This window comes from Passer domesticus, chromosome 4 (assembly GCF_036417665.1).
Source record: "Passer domesticus isolate bPasDom1 chromosome 4, bPasDom1.hap1, whole genome shotgun sequence".
Taxonomy (NCBI): domain Eukaryota; kingdom Metazoa; phylum Chordata; class Aves; order Passeriformes; family Passeridae; genus Passer; species Passer domesticus.
In genome coordinates this window covers 39,957,185-39,978,405 of record NC_087477.1, presented here as the reverse complement: position 1 = coordinate 39,978,405, position 21,221 = coordinate 39,957,185, and the positions used below count along the sequence as shown (strand labels likewise).

Here is a 21,221-nt window from a genome sequence, read left to right as displayed (position 1 = left end):
AATGCCTAAATACATTAAAATAGTTTATTTAGACAAAATTAACATTCTACAACTGCATTGCCTTAAATTATGATGCAAAATAACTTCAGGCATACAATGATTTACAGAATTATACACTGGATTATGTGCTTACTTAAATTAAAATTGGTGAAGAATGTCTTCTAAGCTCTTTTTGCATCAGCAAAACAACTTGCTGAGATTTTCTAAACAGCAATGCCAATATCTCTAACTATAATTAACAATATTTTCTATTTTCATAATGCCCCAGCTTGTTCAGTCATACTAATATGGAAGGAGATCAGCCTTCACTAACCCACTCCATAGATCCAAGTTAACACCAAATTAACACCAGAGATGCAAAACCCAAAGGTACACAAAGGGAACCCAGGCACTATATATCTTGAGTCAATTTTGCCATTTTCTTCCTCTAACCTTGCAGGATCTGAGTGCAGGGAACTGGTACACCCTCAGAAGATCAGTTTGGCTGAGACCCTTTGGCTTATGTTTCAGCTAGGAGGCCCTTTTCCCCCAGGCATTTTCTAATGGTTGCTGCCACCAGACCTTCCCATACCTCTACACCACTCAGCATGCAAAGTCCAAGTTTTCCAAACAACTGTTCAATTAACCTGAAAAGCAACCACTTCCTTAAAATGAAAAGAGCTAAATGTTTCCCTGAACAAAGAAAACTCTTTAAGACCTCATCAGCAACAGGGCTGCTCTGAGATGAAATCAGTTCCCTGCACTGAATCTAGATCTCACTCTCTTTATACAGAGTAAAAAACAAATGTTCAGGTGCAGGAGAAATGTACTTCATTTTAGCCTTGCTCCTACAAACCCATCAGCTGTGCACTTGTGGTCAAAATACTCTGAGGTTTAGCATTAGGGGAAATCTAAAGTGCTTAGACACAAACTAAGCAGGATCAGCAGACAACAAAATTCACTTTCCGGTCCACAGAGCACTTGGATAGGTAAGTGAACTTACTAATTGGTCTGAACAGTCAGGACAAAGGAAGATTTATTACTACTTGTGTTAAAAGGATGGCTTGATTTGGCAGATAAACTTCAAAACATAAAAATCCTGGGGCAAATAAAACTGATGTTAAAATCAAGCAAAGCCATCATGCATCTTGTGGCTATTGGATTTGGGTGCCTGATGGCTTCTAGGAGGGGCCCAGTTCCCACCTCCTCCTTTCCTGCAGGGCTTTCTTAGTCTAGAAACTGAGGAGCTGAAAGGAAAGCCTTCCAGACAAGATCAAATGCTATGGATAAGATTGAAAGGCTTTTTAATGAAATACAGCCGGACTTCTCTAGGGTTTTACATCTTTAGCCAGCAAGCTGACCTATACTGGAGAGCAGAGTTGAACCAAGCACTGCACACATCATTTTTATCTGCAAAGTCTCCAACCTCACTGAATCAACCAGCAAACTACGAGGAGAGCTAGTGGGGGCTGTTACTGGTCAGGAGCCCCTCTGATCTGCTGCAGGATAACAGATGACATGTCCACAAAACAGCAAAATTATTGAGAAAACACCTGCAGTGTTAAATCCCCTTGGCTGGGAATGAACAGGCCCGAGGCAACACCATCTCCAAAAGCCAAGCTTGCTTGAAACAAGGTGTGACACATGCTTCTAGCCCTGGCTTCAAGGAAAGGGCTGCAGATGGGAAAATAAGGAGCTCTGTGGCCTGCTGGCACTGCCCTGCTCCCTGGCCAGCCCAGCTCTGCTGCTTGCAGCTATCTCAGGCACACAGAGACAACACTCCTCCTGTTCCAGATAAGGTGACCCCCACAAAGCTTATGTGGTTTGCAAACCCAACCGTCCAGAGCACGAACTTTAATAAACCTGTGCGAGGGGCACTTATCAACACCGTTGGCATTGTTTCAAACCCTGGGCTTGGTTAATGAAATGTATATATATCACAGGCCCCAGCAACTGTGCCTGCAATTAATGTAATTAATTTACCACAAGTCTGCAGATGACCCAGAGAGCATTTGGAATTAAACTGCATTTTTAATGGCTAGATAGAATTCAGAGAGGCTCTGCCATATATAGATGTGGCTTTTAAGAGTTATAAGCTGAAGTCTTGGAATCATGATAAATGGAAGTCTCATTTGTTGCTTTTAATAAGCTGTTCTAATGGGATGTTCTTCAGAGGCTTGCAATTAGAGACTGAAATACTTGAGGGTGCCTGTGAAGATTTTTCTAATCCTTCATACAGCCTTGAGTGATGGTAATGATTGCTTCCTGCATCTCCAGGTCAGGAGGCCAGCTCTACACCTAGCAATTCCTGAGTCAACTTGCTTGCTCTAAACATCAGAGAAGTACCATTACACACTGTGAGCTGCTAGCTCACAGTCCCAAAATATACAAATGTTTAAGGAGTCACCTGCTCTTCCTGCTGAGCTCTCCTAGTTCATACATTAAAGTGTGTCTCTGCACTGCTTGAGAAAAACTGAGAATGCAGAACGCCAAGCAGATGACAGCTATGCAGTTACTATGGGGAAGGAAAGCAATGTCTTCAGGGGAAGGAACTGCACTTGGAAAGACCTTTGGCATTATACTCTTCTATGTCTAAGACATAAGAAACCAGAGATAACCTTTTTTTTCTAGGTAAGAGGCCAAGTGCAGCTACATGGTGAAGCCCCAGGAGAGGTCACACTTCTGATTTCAAAGCAAGGTGAAACATCCCCATATTCAGAAGTGCAGAAGGACAAGAGTCTGACTTCCTTCTTCATTCTCTACCCACTCCACAGTCAAGACAAGACACTGTAAAATCTCACTTTCAAAGACTACATACACAAGGGGTGCTAAGCAGAGCCTCAAGCTGCTACAAATTTCAGCTTGAAGGGCAGCCCAGATCCCTTCTCCAAATGGAAACAGGACTTGTACAATGCCATCAAACAAATCACCTGCAAGAAGGCAAGGAGGTTTCATCACTTACTGCTGCACTACCCCCCATTCTCCCTGCTCAGACAGAGCTTATGCCAGTTGTGTATCTGTTCATCACAGTCCTTCCATTCCCTCGGCTGCTGCCAAGAAAAAACTTGGAGCTTAGTTACAGATTTGGTCAACTCTCACCTTCTGTCTGGGCTGAAGCCATCCAAAGGCAGATTAGCCTGGGTCCTTAAGCGTGTCTCAAAACTGCAGAGCACAGACTGCCTCGCGGAGCCTGGCGAGTCTGCACTAAGCCAAGAAGTGTTTACAGTAGAAGAGGAATGAGGCGTTGGAGCAGCCAAATTTGACAAGCTGATCTTGGCAGCATGTTAGAGACGGGTGCCACAGGCAGCAGATTCCCACATGGGTCCTAGGAAGTTGTGACCCTGTGCAGAAGGGTGCACTGGAGCACTCTCCCTTCAGAGAGCTGCACTGTACACCAGTGCTGCTCCTCTCTGGAGGAGAGCAAAGAGGCTGTAAATAGGATGGAAGTAGTAAAAACCTTGACCCCAACAGAAGCAGGACCAGACCCTGCCTGCTCTTGGGTGGATGGGAATTTTGACTTGGCAGAGCAGTAGCTTCCTCAACAAAATCCTTCCTCTTGTCAGGTGAATCGTGGGGAATATTTGGCAGTAGGCAGCATAATAAAGTGGCTATAAATCACAGGAGACAATGTCCTGCAGGAAGAAGGAAGAGCAGGCAAAAATGTAGAGATAAAAATCCTTTAAAATGTCCCAACTAACAAAAATTGTGACTCATGCTGGAAAAATTCTCTATGAAAACCATTATCTATAGACTCTCTCTCATTTCCTACGGAAATATTGAAAAAGCAAACTATTTTAAGCCCTGACACAACTTGGAAAATAGGATGGGGGGAGGCTGTGGAAAAATTCATCCATTTTCACCTTCCACATCAGAGAAGGTTGCAAACACTCTCTCAGGACCTGGGATATACACCACAATCTTTCACCCTCTCTATTCCCTGAAAGTCACTTTGTAACAAGATGCACATATTTGTGTCCAGAAAGTAGCCCTCTGCCACCACAGGCACAGATATTTAAAAGTCTAAATCAGCTGAGGTCAAGGATGGGTACGCTGGTGTAAGAGCCTCTAATTGCCAATACCCAAGTGGCAAGATTTGTCTTTGCTTTGTCTTTCAGAGTCTAGCTCCTTGCCAGAAGGAGACTTTCTATATATGCATGACACAGGGTGAGGAGCAGTGTTTTGTTGCTTCATATTTTTTTTCCCCTAAGTTCTACGAAAAGCTCCCTCTGGTTCTTTGGAAGATCACTTGAGATGGAAAGGTCATCCATAATGGGTAGCTGGCTATAAATGCAGATGCACAGTTGACTTGGCTGTTTTGAACAGCTTTTGCAAACATGCACAGCATTGACCTAATATCATCCCCACCTTACTCTGTAAAAGCTCATGCTTTTGTTCAGTGCTATGAAGTTTGAAAGCTTGGGGGACTGGAGGGACCAGCAGTCTCTTAACACTGACCCTAAGACCTTGTCTGTTTTGCAAAGAGGGCTGGGTTTGAAGAACAAAAGAGGGGCACTGCTCTGGAGCAGCTGGTCTCCTCCCCAGACTGCTGAAAACCTGGCTCTGTAACTCAGTTTGTAGGGAGAAAGAGACTGATGCCACACAACAAAAACTGAGGCACTTCACTGCTCCCTGTGAGATGGAGTGCCAAGATCTTTGTCGCCGCATTGTCCGTCACAGACTTTAAAACAAAAGTCAGTAATGATTTTAGATTAATACATACTTCAGTCAGGAACAGTAGTGGTAACAGACATCTAATTCACACATTGCTAGGAAAGCAAAATTTGCTCTATCTGTAAAATGCATGGCACTTTTGAGAACACATAATCCCAACAAAACAGAGATAATAACAACTCTGTGTTCTTTAACTAAATACTTGTAGCTGGTTTAATAATAGATTTTCAATCCACTTCTCTTTTTTATGCTGAGACAACTACAGTCTGATTTAGTGAATCTCTTTGATTTGTAATCCCAATTGTTATATTATTAATATGTCCTTGATGCAAGGAGCAGGATAACTTAAAAAAGTGATCAGCTATTTGGCTTGGCTTTTATGACCTTGGTCAAAGGACATGTTATTTACAGGAAGTTTTCTGGAGCATCTGCAAGCTAATCAGCTCTGAAATGCAGCTCAATTGTTTAGGGCAAAGCACATTTAGTTTCAAATTCCCAGGAATCTCCAGCTTCAGACGCAAAGTGCATTTCCACAGATGGACGCTGACATGTGGAAATGCCACCACGACTACTGTTCAACTGACCTTTGGTTTAGGGCCAGCTGCCAATGGGAAATGCCAAGCTGTTACTTATATTCATTCAAAAGAAGCAAGAAAACTGCAGAGACCTGAAAGCAGAAAAAAAAAAAAAAAAAAAAAAAAGAGGACAGAGGTGTGGTTCTGCCTTTGGGAACCTAGCAAAAAATAAAAAGCCTGCAGGCTCCAGCAAACTCCTGAGCCCTGTGACTGGAAACTCCTCACAAAACTGCCAGGAGCAGGACGACATTCACTTCACACTGCAGAATTGCTCTCAAGCCTCTGCTTGCTGCAGCCTGGGACTTGGGAGGATAGGTGCAAAGAGGTGCCATACAGCATCCTAGGGAGGAATATCCTGAGGCATCCAAGGCCTCTCAGGGACATGGGAGCATCCTGAAGCCAGGACAAAGTAGCCTATTGGCAAGAGCTGGCCAGGCTACATCCTCAGTGTGGCAGAGCAAGATGTTTTTTCTCCTTCTCCTGCTCTCTTACATCAACAGAAAAGACAGAGCCTGGGCTTTGCACAGCTTGTTTGGTGTGGCAAGCAGCAGTGATTCCAGCTGGAGCTCAAAATAGCTGTTTTCCTAATAGCAAATACAGGAAAGAATTAGGAAAGAAAATGCAACCCCCCTGGAACCAGGCACTGGAACAACACAACCACTCCAGAGGTTTAATAGGAAGACATCTCCCAGAAACAGGTTAACTGCTTCAGAAAGGGATTATCCCATGACTTGGAACATGTTTATTGTCCCTGCTGTCACAGCAGGAGAGTTACTCCACAAATTGTCTTGAATCCATATCCAAGGCAAAGCAGCATGAGTAACACATCTCCCTGGCATCTCTGCTTTCTTCCAAACCAGAGCAATTTCTTTGTTTTGTTTAATTTCAAATTGCCTGTCATCTTTCTGGGTTTTTGGGGTTTATTTTGCTGTTCTCACAAGTCACTCAGTGTACTAGAGCTTTAAAATTCATGGGAAGTCAAATTGGCAGACAAGTCCTGTGGTTTTGAAGCCAATTTTCTAATAATGGACCAGACCTTGGTGTAGGAGGTTTCTCCACCAGCTCCAAATGAAGGACTGTGTTTTTTTCAGGCAGGGGAAGGATTGAAAAGATAAAAATGGATGAAGAGCTCAGCTCCCCTTGTGCCTACCCTTTCCAGATATCCAGAGTGGCACCATGGAGAATGTCCAGAAACTTGCGGCTGCCCTGGGGTCCACAGAGGCAAGCGTGAGTACAAGGTAGGAGGATTAAGGTAGCAGCAGAGGCAGCAATAAAACTCTAGCCAAAGGACACAAGGGCTTTCATAAGCATGCCAAGAGATAAAGAGCTAAGAGGAAGCACATCCTGGAAAGCACATTAGGCAAAAGGACAGAAAGATATAACTAATGAGAACTGCTGACAAATGGCTCAGGGTTTGCAACTGCTTGCTGAGACTAGAGAGAGCAGCAGTGAAAAGGAGACTTGCAAAGGTACATCCTCTTCAGAAGGGTGCTGAGCCCTTGCCAGCAACTGTGGGAAGAGCAGGAGCTACTGGCAGCCACACAGCTGTGATTCCCTATGGGCACAGAGGGATGTACATTTCTCCACCTGTCATTCACTCCCCCGACTCTTGCTTGCAGAGGTGCCAGGTTACACCCACAGCTTCCCTACAGTCACACATGCATTCTCCTGTTTGCACCAGTACAAGCACACATCCAGGCTGGGTGAAGCCAAGGTTCACATCCACCTGCTCTGACTGAAGAGGAACTTCAATCATAACCTCGAGTCTTTAAGGAGAGACTTGAATCCTGTCTAGAGTGTTCGGAGCCAAATCTTTTGACTACAGCTTTCCTGTAGGCCCCGGTGTGAATCGCCTGTGGCCATTGACTCACGCGCCCCTCTGCCGCTGCATGCTTCTCATGCAGACAGGAGCATTTACTTTTCCATTTTTAAGCCCAACAAGTCACTCAAAGCAGACAGCAGGAGCTCGAACAGCTGAGCTGGAAGAGACTGTCAGTCTCTGACCTTGACTGGAGATGAGTCTGGCAGCACACTTACCTTTCAAGACAGGAAACAACTGCGTCCGTGTCCTTCCACGGATGCCTTATGCCTGGGGACAGAGTTGCTCAGCCTGGCAGGATTTCACTGCTCTGCATTTGCAGACTGATGCCTTACCTCCTCTGGGAAATAAGACCCTCAACCAACAAATTCAGTGCAGTTCCTCTTAATGTTTACAATATCCTGTAAATTACAGGCACTGCTAGACCTGAGCTTAGGACAGACCTGTACCATAAAAGCAACTGTGGGCTGATGGATACCTTAGAAGCATAAATGTTTATTTTGCACTGGAAACAAAATCAGCCTTATCAGCAGATGTACTTCACAAGGCTTTCTAGAGTACTTCACATATACATGAAGGATGTTGCATTGTTTGACTACTGCCACTAAAAAAAGGTACTAATATACATGTAGAATATGAAAAAAGTGCCTTCCATGCTGGCTGCCAAACAAGTTTAATGCTGCAGTACAAACTTATCCTGATACAAGCCAGATTTTGCCCCAGTACCACAATCTCTTGTTCATCAAAAAATTCCATCAACTTCCATTAGAGTTGTCAAAGATGGTATATTCCAGGCTGTCATCACTTGCCTATGTTTAAGCACATGAGAAGTCAATGGGATGGTTTGAAGCAGAGTGCCTCCCTCTATGGGGGAAGCTCTCTGCATGATTTACTAATGCTTGGAGGACACATTAGTATCGTACACGTGAGAAATGAAATCCAGATCTGACCAAAATGTGGGGCATTTGGCCATTTCAGTGGCTTTATTCTCATTTTCTTCGCAAGTGTTTTCCTGAAGTTTTCTCTGTGAGCAAAGTCCCTTGCAAGCTCTGAGTACAAACATATGGGGGTGAAGATATTTTACCTGTAATAAAATGTTCTGCTTATTTTTAAAGGAATGTGAAAACAGTTCCTGTGAAAATCAAGTCAAATAATCAGGGCCAGCCTATACACAGATGAAAATTATTGGGAAGTGAACTACATCTGTGAGAGTGCCTTTGTCATTCCTGCTTGTCCAAACAGATCAATCAGCCCACCCTCGTGCTGTTTTACAGTGCTACCGCTTGACAGCTTTGTTCACATGCTGCTTTTGCCTAAATCACACTAATCAGCTGGTCAGATAAAAGTTATTACAAAAGTTGAAGAAGTATAAATACACAGCTTCTTCTCTTACCTTCCGCTGAGAAGGAAACCGATAACAACAGCCAGCAGAATGACTCCCACTGTTACAGACACAACAATTATAGGAATCTGGCTCTGGTCGCTGGATGCAGCTACTGCTGAGATGAGAAACAGAAAATGGAGATTAGGGTTAAAATGACAGTCAGCACTCATATGAGTCTTTCTAGTGAGGCTGCCAGCAAGGTTTCAAGTCTTACCAGTTCGTTTATGCTTTTATGGTTTGTGTTTTCCCCCTTTTGCTGTCTGTTTCTAGTTTGGAAAGGATATGGGTGGGAAGGAAACAAAACCACATGCAACACTAAGCCAAAAAACCAACAAGATTCCGTCTTATTGCTGAATTCAGAAACGAAAGTGTTGCAGGATTCAGCCTTTGAGTTTGTAAACTCAAGTTTCTCTCCCGAGTTAGCTGCATTAGTAATCAGAGATAAAAGATGAAAACCCAACAGGCCCTCATTTGGATGAAAACCCAGCAGTCAGAGAGAACATTTATGGAATGTTATTGCTAACACACACAGGAAGAATCTACAAGATAAAAATAATTACCTGCACTTCAAGAAGCTATAAATAATTATAAACTGACTCCTTGTGGCATCTCTATCACGTGGCCATGAAGTGCCCTCTGTAAAACAGGAATTTGCTAAGACACGTACACTGGTTGGTCTTTTTATTGGCCAAAACTTGGGGAAGCAAAACTTTTCCAGTCTGTGCCTTGTAAGGAGCCCTCCTACCAAAAGGCAGGAGGCTAAGCTGGTGATAAAGATGCCACCAGAAAGGTCAGGAGAGCTGACTGAGAACTGAGTTTTGACATGGGTCAAATAAGAGCAGGTGAACAAGCTCCTGTAGGCTGTAAAATGAAAATGCCAATACCACTTGTATCTTGTTTATCTGCCCTACTTGGCAGGGGAAGGAGCCCATTTCCCCCCAGGGGTTGTATGTGGGGCTCCCCATGCAGGAACCAAAGTCTCCTCACCTTGCCCTCTTTGCTGCCAGCTTATTTAGCTGCACGTATATAACCACCCCAGGGTGCAAACCTCACATCCTCCCTGCAAAACCAGCTCCCTGGCACAGGAACCGCTGCTCTGTGGGGGAAAGCCTCATTATAGCTCTTAACCTTGTGCCAGCCCAGGATGAAGCTCCATCCACCCCAGAGAGCAGCAGGAATTGATTGCGTACTGAAGAAGCCTTTAACTAAATGATTGAACTAAAAAAAGGGTCCTTAGCACAGGATTAACGTTATGAAGGCTATAAAATAACTGAATATAGTCCCATATTAATTGTTAAAGGAAAGGAAAGACAGAAAGGTATGGCATTAAACATTGATCTGCACTGGGCTTCAAGCAGCTCTTCGTATGGGAGCTCTCTGGTGCTTAACCGCGAGCGGGGTGGAGCTGCTACGGCAGTGTAAGTGATTTCAGAGGGACTGGTCCTGATACATTAAATATTTCATGTTAACTGCTCCAAACCCCTGCCATCATCCAGAGATTTTATTAGCCTCACGAAGTTATGGGGGCTCCTTAAGATGGTGTTTTACTGCTTTCTTGACAAAATAATTAAAAAGAAAAACATTTAAAGGAGAACATTAAGCAGTGATTGGTGGTTTTTTTTGCACAGCTCAAGGGATGGGAAAATGAGATAAAATCCACTGTGATCTATGGCAGATGAAAAGCCTGAATCCATAAACCAAGCTGGGGTTTGCTGCCATTCAAAATCAGGGACAGACACACACGTCCCTGCATTACCCCTTCTCAGCTTGGTCCTGTGGTCCTACTCCTGCCCAGCAGACCAGCTAGATTAGCTCACCAATCCAGCCAGAACCCAGCTCTTGGCAAGGTTACCTTTTGGGGCTAGACGAGCATGGTGGCATTTGGAAAGGATGAAGCAACAAGTGGATACACCCAGCACCACCTTCCACTTAGATAAAAAAATTTCACTGAAAATCAAAGCCCTGGCTGCTTCACGGTGCTTTCAAGAATTGCACAAGCAGGGAGAAGTATGCAAAAATTTCCAAAATCTGGGAAAAGATGGAAGTTCAAAACAGCTTATAGCTTTCTTCCATTGCATTTCTCAGGCTGTTGTTGTATAATTCCTCCAAATGTATTAAAGATAACTATAGAAACGTTGTGAACTGGAAACAAAACATGTTGTTCAGTCCAAACGACTTGGAAATTGTTTTTGTTTCTCAGAACAGCCACTGAAAGGTTTTCATCTGTGCTTGAATAAAAATCATTTGCTTTGGCTCTAACAAGAAGTTCAGATCTGTACTCTGATTTAGCAGTGAGATTTCGATCTTGCTTGCTTTCAAAATCTCCAGGATGTGCAGGAAAGCAGTGGGAGTCTGGTCACACTCCTGACACTAATATTGACTTTATACAGGGCTTTGGAGAAAAAAATGCTTTTTATAAGGTTTTAAATGTCAAACAGAGCTGCATTTTGCAAGATACTGAGGCTTGCATTGTATTTCAATCCTATTAAGTGTTAAAGTATCTGGTTAAGTCTGGCCTCAGCCAGAGCTTGAGTCCAACAGACGAACAACTCCCATTCCCAAACTGGGGACTATGCAGTAGGTATTCCTGACTATACCAGCAGCTCCTCAATATCAGAGAAGTAGCTATTCCTCTGCCTTTAAAATGTGAAAAAGACTGGGATGTGGATATGACTAAATGACCCACAGATTTTCTTTTTGTTTTAAAGTATTTCCACATGATGTCCTCCAAAAGTCCTGATTCACACAGATACTTACAAGATGATGGGCTTGATGAAAATGCCATTATTTTTGGACCAGAATCATAGGTAATAGATCAAATGTGCATATATTTCATGTGGTACTCATTAGTAGACCAGAACACTACTACTCAAACAACTCCAAGCTAGAAACTTCCCAACTGAGAAAAACTATACAGAATATAGTATAATAATATAATAATTTTTTGGCATAACATGATTTGGTTGCTACTAATAGAGCACAATTAATGGTTAATACAATAAGAAATACATTAAATAGAGTGTCCTTACTGCATTAATGTTTGCATTGTGATGCAATTTTCACTGTATTAGCTTAATCACTGGCTCCACAGCTACATTTTCACATGTATAATGACTCCTTGAAAATCTATTATGACTTCAAAGGCAGCATGCACTGAAAAGACAACTCGGCATCTTCTCCTCAAAGATGATGAATTTTAAATAAACTGGAGTAACAGTAATCAAAGTATTTATTAATTTAAATTTCCAAGGAAAACACAGCAAACAGTCCCTTTCCCACATGAATGATCACAGTATTTCCACCACAAAATTTCTCTTCCATGCACACAGTATAAAAATTAATAAATGACAGCTGTACAAACTAATAGAGAGAAGAGGTATTTTCTGGTGGACAAAATTGTACTTGACACCTTGGCAGAATTCTGTATTTGGGACAAAAAGAATTTCCCCACAGCTGTGCCTAAACACAGAAGAAAGAGCAGCTGAGCCTCTGTGTGCCTCAGGAGCTCACCCTGCCACAGAATCTGTTCCAGAATACAGCCCTGGATTAGTTTCATTACAAAAAATAAAAAAGGAAAAAAAAAAAAGAAAAAAAACCCCCACAAATGTAACAGGCCAAGAAGTACTCCTGCACCTGCAATGCACATTTTTTACCATTTCTGATTACAAGTCAACCTCCTTTTCTTGAGGCTGTGGCCTTGGCAGCCAACAGAAACAATCGTTTAACTTGACAGGAACTTTCCCCAAAAAACACAGAAGACACTAATGCTGGTTCAACCCTTCCCCTTGCAGAGAGGCACAATTTCAGGGTTTTTCCTCCCAGATGGGAGAGATATTTAAGAGAGAGATATTTAAGAGAACTCAGCATCCTCTGCAGCCAGCCTTTAAGGAGCAGATCCCATCCCCTCTGTCCCTCCTAGGAGGAATGACTCTCTTACACTAGGGTCCTGTAAATACAGGATTTTTCTAAGCATGGAATGCCACGGATTTCTGAAGCCTGAAGGTCTCCTGCCCCACCATGAGCAGAGTCACGATGTGCCTGACGCTTCCAAAGCCAAGGGATGAAGGCAATCAAAGGAAGCGCTCTGTGCAGAGGTATCGATCCCCTGGCCTGTTCCAGGGAAGCGTTGCAGAGACATGGGCTGACAGTAATTAAAAGCACTTACACACTGGGCTGGTTTCGAACTCGAACCTGCGGCTGAAGCCCCCGTAGCCGGCAGCCGTGCGGGCTCGGATCTGGAAGACGTACGCCGAGCCTGGCTTCAAGCCATCCGCCGTAATCGTCGTCTCTTTGGACTTGATGATGGTGTAGCTCGTCTCCTGGTCCTTTTCCCAACACCCCCCCAAAAAACACAAAGTTCAAACACACACAGAGTGGCTCTCAGAGAAGGCAGGCTCTTGACAAACCCCAGGGAAACATGACTAAAGATGACTGAAGTATGCGTTTTTGAGGATTTCTTCCTCAAAACCCCCTCCCTCTCTGAAGGTCCTGCAATACAAAGTGTGAGATCTGCTTCTCTCTTTTATAACCAGTGATTCTAGGAGGCACACAACCGGCATCTGCAGCAGAAGGAGCTTCCCCCTGCTTGGGATGTACATGGCCTGGGGCAATGGAAAGGTTTATCATACAAAGATCAATCCCAAGGCACAGGGAAGGTAAAACAAGCCCCATCACCTTAAAAAAGGATTTTGATTTACACCAAAATGGCTTCCCAGTACTGTAATAGGCCTAAAAGAGAATAATATATTACACACTATACAACTTTATGCCTGTCTTTTTAGAACCACGAATTAGACCTTGGGAAGAGAATAATAAACCAAAACTCCAGGAAAATACCTAATTTTTGCATTGTTCTTCTGAAGCAATGAACTTGAAGAAAAATTGCTGAAATAAATCTTCATCTACATCAGTTTCTAATGTGAAACAGTTCCAGTTCTTTGATTAAAATTTTGTTGAAATGCTAAGTAATTACTTTAAGAATTATTTACTGTAACACATAATCTAGACAAGAGCTCATAAATTAAGGTCTACAAATTTGGAAACTGCTTTTTATTCACCATATCCTCTCAGATACAAATTATTATGAGTTAAACCAGAGTTTTTAGTAGTTCCTTACCAAGATTTCTGGATAGCTCTTGGAATCTAAAGCTCATTTTCCTTTTTTTTTTAATTTAATGGCCAACTTCCCACTGACAGCAATATGCCTGGCTAAGGTGCTGGGAATTTCTTAAATGTAAGATTACAAAATTTCTCAATTGAAGCTTGTTTTGGAGAAATGTGCACACACACACACACACACACACACATTCATGTGCCCTTTTTTTCTTATTAAAGAGTGATCCTCTTACAGGAATCCAATCTGACAAAACTCAGTTTTCCCAAACATTTAATATATATCGTTCTTGTCCCTTGGAAATGAATGTGAATTTACCCTTATGATGGGCTGAAAACAGAGAATATAAATTATAGTAGCAACAAAGAAAAAGGATTAAGGACAACATCCCCAGCCTATCTCAACTACTGGTTAAAAAGCAGTAAGTGAATATTAGGTCACATCTTTGCTTGTATGTCAGCCAATTAAGTTTTCAATACACTCTTGGCTTCTGCAAACACTTGGACTCTTGAGCTTTTCTATGGAAAATACAAAGCTTCACTCTCAGCCTGAAGAAAATAAATCAAGACAGCATAAACTGGGACTGGCTGGAACTACCTCTCCACAAAGGACTCACTCTTGAGGAACTATTTGCTGAAGCTATTTGAGACTAGTTCTGGACTACAAATACAGCATTTTAAGTCCCATCTCCTGCCAATTTGTTTGAAAACAAGCTAAGAAAAATGAAGAAATATACTTTCTTTTTTCCCTTTAATTATTTGCTTTACCTTTTTTGGTTTCTAAAAGTTGTTCTTCCCAAGCCATTCCATGGTAAGGATTCAATGTACCCCAACAGTCATTCAAACAAGTTAATAAAATAATTAGTAATGGATTATTTCCAGCAACAAAATAACTCAATTCCTGTTGTGTACCTTAATTTCCAGTCCTATTTAAGTCACTCACATATCTCTTTCAGAAGATCCCTCATCTGCAAAAATAATGTTGATTTGATTGTGATGGAGAAGATTTATGAAATTCTTTCCCCTGTTTAAATTGACTGCTTGAGCAGGTCCTTCCCATGGTCAGAGAAAGAAGACAGAAGGAGTAAGGATCTAATCCTGGTCCATGTTGAGCAATTTCATCTGGATCACAGATAGAGCTAATGGAATATCTTCCTTAAAACAAAAATTCAATCCCCCTAAAAAAGTGAATTGCAACTCAATTTCATTATTTCCTCTTGTTTTCATGTAGAAAGCCTGGATGTTTCCGAGGAAAAAAGGACACCTTACAATTCCAGCTAAGGCAAAAAAAAAAAAAAAAAGCTATTTGGTCAAATCCTGAAAACCTGATTTTTGGAAATCTAAGATTTCTAGAGATTTAAGGCCATATCACTCAAAATACACTACTTTGATAAAATGCATTTGTAACCATTTTCGATTTAAAGGACATTAATTTTGCAGGGAGATAAGTCACCATTTGAAATGAAGACTAGGAGGGGCAAGTTTTGTGGGGAGACTGCTTCCCTTTAAACCAAGAGAAAGAGCTGGAAAACCCAGGCAAGTTTTTAAGCCAAGATGCCCTTCTTCATACCAGAGCACATGCATTGTCTCTCCACAACCCCCTTCTCCTCTCCTTTCACATGGATGGAATATCAAGTGAGAAATTGAAATACCAAAGGCAAGGGGCTGCCTGATGTTTCTGGGAGGAGACAGATGCTCAGTCCCCAGCCCCTTCTACTTTTAACAAATGAGCAGGCTCAATCTTAATGTGATAAAGCTTGAGAGGAATCTGACACGCGGATTTAATGTATTTGTTCAAGAGAAGTGGCACACTAATGGAAAACAACACCCTCATTTCAAGTCATCCTAATAATTTACTGCAAAATCAATCTGACATTGATTTATGCATAAAATCTCTCCATTCCCTTCCATGTCTCAAATAATAATAACTAAAAGAAGAAAACAATAAAGAGAAGGTACTTGGGAAGCTCAGCAATCAGTCCATCACACCTTTTCAAAATATTTGATTTCGTATTCCAGGATGATGCCATTGGGTCGATCTGGCTCCTGCCAGGAAAGGGAGATGCTATTTTTAGTTATCTTCCCTTTTTTCACAGTACTGACTGGAGAAGGTGCTGCAAGACAGGAGAAAAACAGAACAGACAAAAACCATGGTTAGTAAGATGGTCTGCCTCAGCCCAAGTCAAACCCATCAGTGCATGCTCAAACACAAGGCAATCCTTAGCTTCTGCAGATCAGTGGAGTCTGTTTTCACCTTGGTGGTATTTGCCCATTTTTAACAACTGGACTTGCACAGATTTGTGGTAGCATGACTACCAAGGCAAAGTAATTACATGAACTACTATCACAGCTTACACATCAACCCCGTCTTTTCAAGCAATTTTCAAACATATCAACCCCACACCTTCTCTTTTCAAATGTGTCAGGGGTCTACGTTATCAGACTTACATATTGATTATGCTTTGCTTTCTTTTGCCTGCTTTCAAGGCATATATTTTTCAGAAGACCTTAGATTACATGGGCTCATTAACTATTTTTGGATTTTAAGTAGTTTAAGCCTAGGCATCTTTCAGCCCCTTCCTTTCAGAAGCAAGGAATATTATAACCTTTATAATTCAATTGCTCTCCAGAAATATCACTGGGGTGTTGCAGGCTCACATAGTGATGCTAATTCCTTGCAAATGGCAAAAGATTTTAATGGCAATCACAGTTTGGAAGTTCTCAGTGTGCTTGGGGAAGCCACAGCATGAGAGCAGCCATACAAGCTCTCCTCATTATTTTAAGATGCAGCCCTGAAAGGTTATCTGCCCTTTGCAGCACACATGTGCATCAGAAACAGCCTTGATCCTTTGTATTCAGTCCGATGTCTGCAGAGACTTTTTAAGTTGTGGTTGCTGCCACCCCTGCCAGCTCTCCAGCAGAAGTTGCTATGGGCAATGCAACCCTGATACCCAAGGTGTTTCATGCCAATGGTTAGGAAACAACACTGAGGGAAAAGAAAAGGGGATGGGAGAAACTCATAGTCTCCCATTTGCAGGGCCAAGAGCAGCTTCTCCAGAGATAAAAACAGGCCATGCCTGGATGAGGGACTTTAACTCACCCTCCCCACAGACAGGCACCTGCAAGGAAGATAAGGGGCCTGAGGAGACCCATGGCAAAGACTTTTGTGTCCATATGGGGAATGGAATGGAATGGAATGGAATGGAATGGAATGGAATGGAATGGAATGGAATGGAAGGAGCAGCAGCAAACAATCACATTTCATCTTCCAAAATGTATTTGGAGCTATAGAAAGAAATTTCTTCTATATGCAGGACTAGCAAATTATCTTAACACTGTAAAAAACCCCAACCCATTAAGTGAAATAAAGACAATAAATACATTAATTTTTCCAGGTCTGATTTTAAGCCAAAAAATAAGGGAAGAGCTCCAGACAATTATTCTTGGACTGAAGGCTAGCAGCAAGACTTATAGCAAGTTGTCACATCTCAGTCTTGCTTCAGCCCTAGTTTTTTACACTCCTGTTTACTTTCCCCATTTGGCTCTTGAAGGACCCTGAAAGGTGTTGGCTATTTCCATACTGTTTTCTGTTGGAGAGCTGGCATCAAGCTGGACAGACAGTGTTTGCTTTCTAACTGTGCATCCACCACTGTGCTCACAACTGCTCCACTGAGCGAGTAAAAACCACCTTGATCTGAACAATGACCACAGTATTTATGCAGGCACTGCATGGTGATCAACAACTATTTTTCACCTGCAAAAGTTACCTTAGCCCTCGCTGACTGACGTCCTCTACAAGTTTTTGGGCTACGTGAAGGCAAGTAACAAACATATAAATACAAACTGCTAATCTGGTAAAGGAAATTCTGTTACTCAACCCAGGTGGCTAAATATGCTCTGTGCATACACGTGCACAGCAAACTGAACTGTGCATCTGAGATCTGGGTACATGTGTATGGTCAGGTATACTAGCCCAGAGAACACAGAGAGAGTAAGGAGCTCCATCCAAATAGAATGAAGCCCCCTCTGATGCAAGGGAGCTACATAGTTTTCAGGGGCATTGGATAACAAGCCTCGCTGTGTGGTGATGATGCCAAGCAAAAGGATAGTGTACAATCAAAGTTAAACAGATGATACTGATCACTTATCATGAGCCACTCAGATGCTACCATGTACAGGGAGGAGCCACCAAAACACTCAAAAAAGGGACCTATGTCCTCTGGGACTGATTTCCAGTGCCCCCAAATCCCTGCAATGCCTATCCCATGCTTACAGAGCTGGCAGCAGAGGTCTGGTAGGATAGAGATCATCAGTGCTGAGCATTAGACCATTTTAAACTCCTATTAGAGAAATTAAACTTGAGAAAAGCAGTGAGGGGAGACCTCAGTTCTCCCTGGTATTGAATGCCTCTCAGGAAGGTGAAAATCATGCAATTCCCAATATCAAAATCACCTGATAAAATAGTGGATTTTTCATCCACTTCATTGAGGTTTTCTGGAGTGTTTATAGGACTGAGGCTCACAGGTGCTTTGCAACCAAGAAAACAAGATTAGCGCTCCCAAACTCTGCTGCAAAACCTTTCCCTAGGATGTTCAGGGCAGTTTAGCTCTCCTTTCTGTGTACCTGCATTGTACAACAGAAAATACACCACCAGCCAACCCAAACACACCCATCAAACTTCCTACACCCCTAAACCAGAGCATTCCCTTTAAAAAGCGTGTGCAAAAAGCTTGGCTAGTGAGCAGCTTCGTGGACTTAAATCTCTGGGTGTGCATGTATCTAAAATGTTCAATTGTGGCTCACAGAATGCTCTGCTCTACCGGGAAATGGATGGAAGATAAGAAAATGAGTAACCCAACTCTCGAAGTAAATTAGAAGAGGAGTAACCGTATCCTTTTTGAATCTCCTTCAAAAGAAGTGTTAAAGTGTAACCGTGAGATAAAGTCCAATTAAGTAAATTCAATAAATCCCAGCGGTGCTGGCATGATACAGCAACCACTCTGCATCCTCAATGCACAGAGATTACGATGCTCTGAAGTGAAGGAAGGAAGGTATAAGTATTTTAGGGTTTTCTTTGTCAAACAAAATGTAATTCAATCCAGGCAAGTGGACAAAGTCTGCAATCATTCCATCTTAAAAGCCTGCAACTGGATACTGTGCCATATGATCTCAGAAAAATAAAAGGATTACTTAAGACTTGCTTTTCAAAGGTCACTGTTTCTGCAAGGGCAGCATCCTCTTAATAGAAAGAAGTCAAACCACAAAGCCCTTCCATTTGGAGTACAACATGCAAAAAAATAAATTCACGTAATAGTCAAGATATATAAAGCTGTAATATCCCATGTTTCTTATGTAAGCAGACAGAAGTCTTGTTCAAATCTCTGCTGTGACACAACAAAAGGTGGGCGTACATTGTGAATTGTACATGTTCTGCACATATGCATTAATTTCTCAGCCACACAGTCGAGATCAAAGAGGGATATTACATCATTTATGTTTATGTTTGCCATTTATGAAAACAGCCATGCATGTGATGAAAGCAAACAGAAGATGCAACAAGGTGTGAAATTGCCAATGTACATTTTTGCTTTCCTGAGACCAAAAATTAATCAGGAAGCAAAGAAAAGCATAGAAAACTGATTCTTCATTTTTTTCCCTAACATTTCTTAAGAAGAGTAAGGGGACATACCAAATAAATAAATAAATAAATAAATAAAAGTTTCTGCAGAAGACACATCATTAGTCACATCTGAATAACTAAGGAAATTATTTCATGAGGAACAGACTTTTTAGGACATTGTTCTTCAGCAATTTTTGATAATGACATTAGCACTGAATTAGCCATCTAGGCACCAAAGGCCATATTTACAACATACTGTGCTGTGTCCCACTAATATCTAACATACAGTAATGCTTAGTGGAATTAAACGCTAATTATAGTTTAAGAGAAACCAATGATATCAGGTGAAAAAACACTGTACCAAGACAAAACAAATAATCCAGTTTCTACTTTTCATGGTCTATCTAATGTTCTCTCCAGGCCAATTACTTTTGCCTTGGTATTTTTCACTCTGGCAGAAACAACAGCTAATGGCTCCCCATCTTACTCAGCCCTGCAGCCATAACCTTTATCTGTTATTATATAACCAAACAGTTATGTTATAATTAATGCACTTAATAAAACCAGATAGAATTGAAGAAAATAAAACCTGTATTAGAAGAGTAACCACAAGACAAGTAACTCTGGTTTCACTTCAAAAGCCTGGTGTATTGTAATTTTTCACTCAGTTTCTAATTTCTTTTTCAGGCCTTTGGTGACTTCAGTATTTGAAGCAAGACTTGCCTTATTTACCAAGTCACATTAAAGGCATTGCAAAATTGCAGGTGGCTTCAAGCAGTAGGTTAATTAAAAAAAATATAGATATGTTAGTTAAAATAGAAACACTGAAAGGAGAAGGAAAATAATGCTTTCACTGTTTTATCTCTGCATTTCTATGTAGGAACTTTTAGGGCAGCTTAACACCCAGTGGCTCTCATAAGGGCACTTTTACTGTGAATATTACACCTGGGTCAGAACTTAGGATTTAAGTTATAACTTGTCTTTTGTGCTGCAATTTTTCATATCCCAAAGTGCACTCAAGTTTGTCTGATAATGGATTTCAAAACTCTTTCTCCCTTGAGAACAAAGAGTTGCAAACCATGCCTGGCTAGTTAGGCAAACAGGCTGGGCCCCAAGGTTGCAGGTGCTTGCAAATGTTTTTGAAAACTGAGTCCAGGGAATGAAAGGTCCTTGCACTAAGTAGCATTAAATACTATTTCTATTCTATCTGAGGTCTTTCGTAGGACTTCAATCCTGCACAGGCCCTAAATAAGGCAAAGAGGTAAATTTTAGCCCCAGAATCAGATGAAATCCAAACACCTTGCCAAGTAGAAGCACAGGCCCTAAATAAGGCAAAGAGGTAAATTTTAGCCCCAGAATCAGATGAAATCCAAACACCTTGCCAAGTAGAAGCCAAACCCTAAAACATCGTTCATATACAGAGATAATTTTCTTTTGAATGATCCTTCAAAGCATCTGTTGTGTAGATGGGGACTTCATGCTAGTCCTTTTCACACATCAAATATCAAAATGAGAACAAAATCTTCAAACTGCTTTGGCAATGGATATATAATATTTCTTCACAACTTCTACGTTCCAAGATGAGCCCCTGAGGTGCCAGGTCTTAGATCTCTTTGCAGTCTGAATGGGCATTTGGAATGCCTCTGGAACCTGAGATGCCCTGACCTGTACCTTGAAACAAAACAGGTCAAACAAAAGAGAGAAACCTAAATGGTTTCCTGACAGAAGGCAGGAGCCCGTTTTTGTAATATGAATCCATGACTGAATAATAATATGAACCCAAGCAACCAGATCTATCTCATTTGAAAAGGGGTGATCTTTCAGGTGGCTCCCATCCTGGTTCCTCTAAGATTCAACACAGCTCCTTAAGCTCGACACCAGGACATGACTTGACACCAAAGCTGGTCATGGCCAAGGTGCTCCCAAGACCTTGCTGCCTCCCAGCTGGACAGAAGGTTGGGTTCATGAAAACCTCAGTTGGTGCCTAATGGTGTTGAAGAGCCTGTTCTTTCTTTGGCAAAGCTTTCCTCAGAGAACTTCTCTCTAGGTTTCTAATCCTAA

At 41.8% G+C, this 21,221-nt stretch overlaps 1 protein-coding gene across 18 annotated transcripts in view; it reads right to left on the bottom strand.

The window, feature by feature from the left end:
* EPHA5 (EPH receptor A5) overlaps window positions 1–21,221 on the bottom strand; it is a 193,577-nt gene that overhangs the window by 36,313 nt on the left and 136,043 nt on the right. For 11 of the 18 annotated variants that reach the window (XM_064417313.1, XM_064417307.1, XM_064417314.1 and 8 more), the window contains 3 exons: window positions 15,530–15,654; window positions 12,594–12,753; window positions 8,438–8,543 (listed from right to left, as the gene is read on the bottom strand). In XM_064417313.1, coding sequence (XP_064273383.1) covers window positions 8,438–8,543; window positions 12,594–12,753; window positions 15,530–15,654 — 391 coding nt within the window. The remainder of the gene's footprint in view (window positions 1–8,437; window positions 8,544–12,593; window positions 12,754–15,529; window positions 15,655–21,221) is intronic. The other 7 variants (XM_064417308.1, XM_064417315.1, XM_064417303.1 and 4 more) reach the window with 1 other exon arrangement.